Source organism: Plasmodium gaboni, chromosome 6 (assembly GCF_001602025.1).
Source record: "Plasmodium gaboni strain SY75 chromosome 6, whole genome shotgun sequence".
NCBI classification, from domain to species: Eukaryota; Apicomplexa; class Aconoidasida; order Haemosporida; family Plasmodiidae; genus Plasmodium; species Plasmodium gaboni.
Genome location: NC_031486.1, coordinates 797,553 through 800,052, shown reverse-complemented (window position 1 = coordinate 800,052; position 2,500 = coordinate 797,553). Strand labels below are relative to the sequence as shown.

Sequence of the window (2,500 nt, the reverse complement as noted above, 5' to 3'; positions counted from 1 at the left end):
TTTTTTTTTTTTTTAGATTCGAAAAATAGGGTATCAAGTGTACATAACAAAAAAGGAGGGGTAAACATAAATAAAAATATATTAAAAATATAAAAAAAAAAAAATTAAAAAAAATATTGTTATATATTTATATATATATTGAAGTAATATAAATCCTATAACTACTATATATATTGTCTTATTTTTATTTTAGGAGGATGATTATGATAAAAGAAATATGTCTGATACAAGACGACGATCTAGGAGCCTTGCAAGCAGTAAATATTCAAATGACGATATGTATTTCTCAAAGAATAGAAATAAAAGAAGACAGAAGAGGGGCTTGAGTATGAGATCATGTTCTTCCAGTTCTAGTACTAGAAAAATTCATTATGATAAAAATAAATCAAGAAATAAAAGAAGTGACAGAGGTAAAGACAGTGATATGTTAAGATTCAGAGATAAATATAGACGATTAGGAAGAAGTCATAGTCACTCGTTTTCACCAAGTAGGGTCATATATGTCGAAAACGGCCAAAGGAAAGAAAAGAAAAATGAATCACACCACGACAATGTGCAAAATATGAAAGGTAATATATATGTGTATGTATTTATATATTTATATTTCTGTTTTCATTTTTTTTTTTTTTCCTATTATTATATATAAACTTTTTTTTTTTTTTTTTTTTTTTTTTTTTTTCCGACTTTTTATTATTCTTTACAGATATGACATATAAAAGAATTAGTGATAGCGCAGATGAATATAATAATAGCGAAAAAAAAAACAAAGCCGTTTTAAAGTAAATAAAAAATGTGAATATATAGATATATATATGTGTACATAATTATTTGTATATAATGCTCCACGAAAAATTAAATATATCACGATATAATATATATATATATATATATATATATATATATATATATATATATTTATTTATTTATTTATTTATTTATTTTTATTAATTTTTTTTTTTTTTTTTCCTTTAGGCCGAATCCTCGATTTGTAGGAGATAATCCAAATCCATTCATGCAACCTCCAACAAGTAAACAATAAAATAATATAAATTATGTATATGGACATGTTAATGTATCGAAAAATATGTATGTATATATATATATATATATATATATATATGTTGATTAATTATTTATTCGTTTATTTTAATTTTTTATAGTTATGAGCAACCAAGATATGTCAAGTTACAACATGAGCAATATGACAAATTTTTATCAGGGAAATTATATAGTTGGAACTAAAAACATGATGGATAATAATAACAGTTTTATATCTAATAATATGAACAATAATTTTGTTAATTCAAGATATCAAAACAATAATCCACAAAAAAATATAAAATTCTTACAGAATATAAATAATAATGCAAGTGTATCATCATCTGTTAATTTTATGAATACCAATAGATTTAATAATAATGTAAATAATAATAATTATGTTTTTCAAAAAAATAATATGATTAATAATAATAATAAAAATAATGTATCTGGTACTTGTCCTATGGATGAACAAATAAACAACACACAAAATTTTATAAAACAAAATAATAATAATATTAGAAATCAACAAACGTTTTTTAACAACACGCATAATATAAATGAATTGAATGAAAATAATATTAATTCACAGCAGTATTTTACACCTAAAGGTAATAAACAACAAATTTTTAATACCAACATTACGAATATAGATAAACAAATAAAACCACAACAACAAATTCAACAAAATGTTTCAAATGTGCAATCAACTGGAGAGCTTTTTAATAATAATATGCAAAATGATCATATTAATGATAATATGCATAATAATGCTTTAAATACGAATGAAGGTAATACAAAAAAAAAAAAAAAAAAAAAAAAAAATATATATATATATATAAAATAAAAATAAATAGTGTACGTGAAATAATTATTTTGTATAATTATGTGTTTTATATATTATGATTCCACTTTATTATATGTATATATTTATATATGTATATATGTTTTTATGTATTTTTTTTTTTTTTTTTTTTTTTTTTTTTTTTTAAGAAGGAAAACAGCTAGTAGCTAACCAAGAAAATGTAGTTGACCCATCCAACGTTATAATAAAGGTAAATATATTTTATAAATAATAAAAAAAAAATATATATATATATAAATAAATAATTAAATATATATATATATATATATATATATATATATATATATATATATATATATATATATGTTTGATTGTTTCCTTTTTTCAGATACAAAAGAAATGTCTTTACCTACCAAATTGTCAATTTGGAGATAAATGCCGATACATTCATCCCGTTGAAAATGTAAGTATTATTTTGTTAAATGTAAAATAAGGATATAAATAAATAAATAAATAAATATATATATATATATATATATATATTAAATATATTTATATGTTTATGTTTATGTTTATTTTTTTAGTGCCGAAACTGGCCCTATTGTGCCTTTGGGTCGGAATGTATTTATATACATCCAAATGTTCCCTGCAAATTTG

The 2,500-nt window shown here is 20.2% G+C and overlaps 1 protein-coding gene across 1 annotated transcript in view; it reads left to right on the top strand.

The window, feature by feature from the left end:
- Positions 1-2,500, top strand: part of PGSY75_0623100 (putative coronin binding protein) — a gene marked incomplete at both ends in the record, with an annotated part of 4,025 nt that overhangs the window by 589 nt on the left and 936 nt on the right. Inside the window, 8 exons of the mRNA XM_018784808.1 lie at positions 17-60; positions 194-569; positions 704-779; positions 973-1,028; positions 1,161-1,829; positions 2,032-2,093; positions 2,232-2,306; positions 2,428-2,499. Coding sequence (XP_018642863.1) covers positions 17-60; positions 194-569; positions 704-779; positions 973-1,028; positions 1,161-1,829; positions 2,032-2,093; positions 2,232-2,306; positions 2,428-2,499 — 1,430 coding nt within the window. Of the gene's footprint in view, positions 1-16; positions 61-193; positions 570-703; positions 780-972; positions 1,029-1,160; positions 1,830-2,031; positions 2,094-2,231; positions 2,307-2,427 lie in introns of the transcript that reaches the window.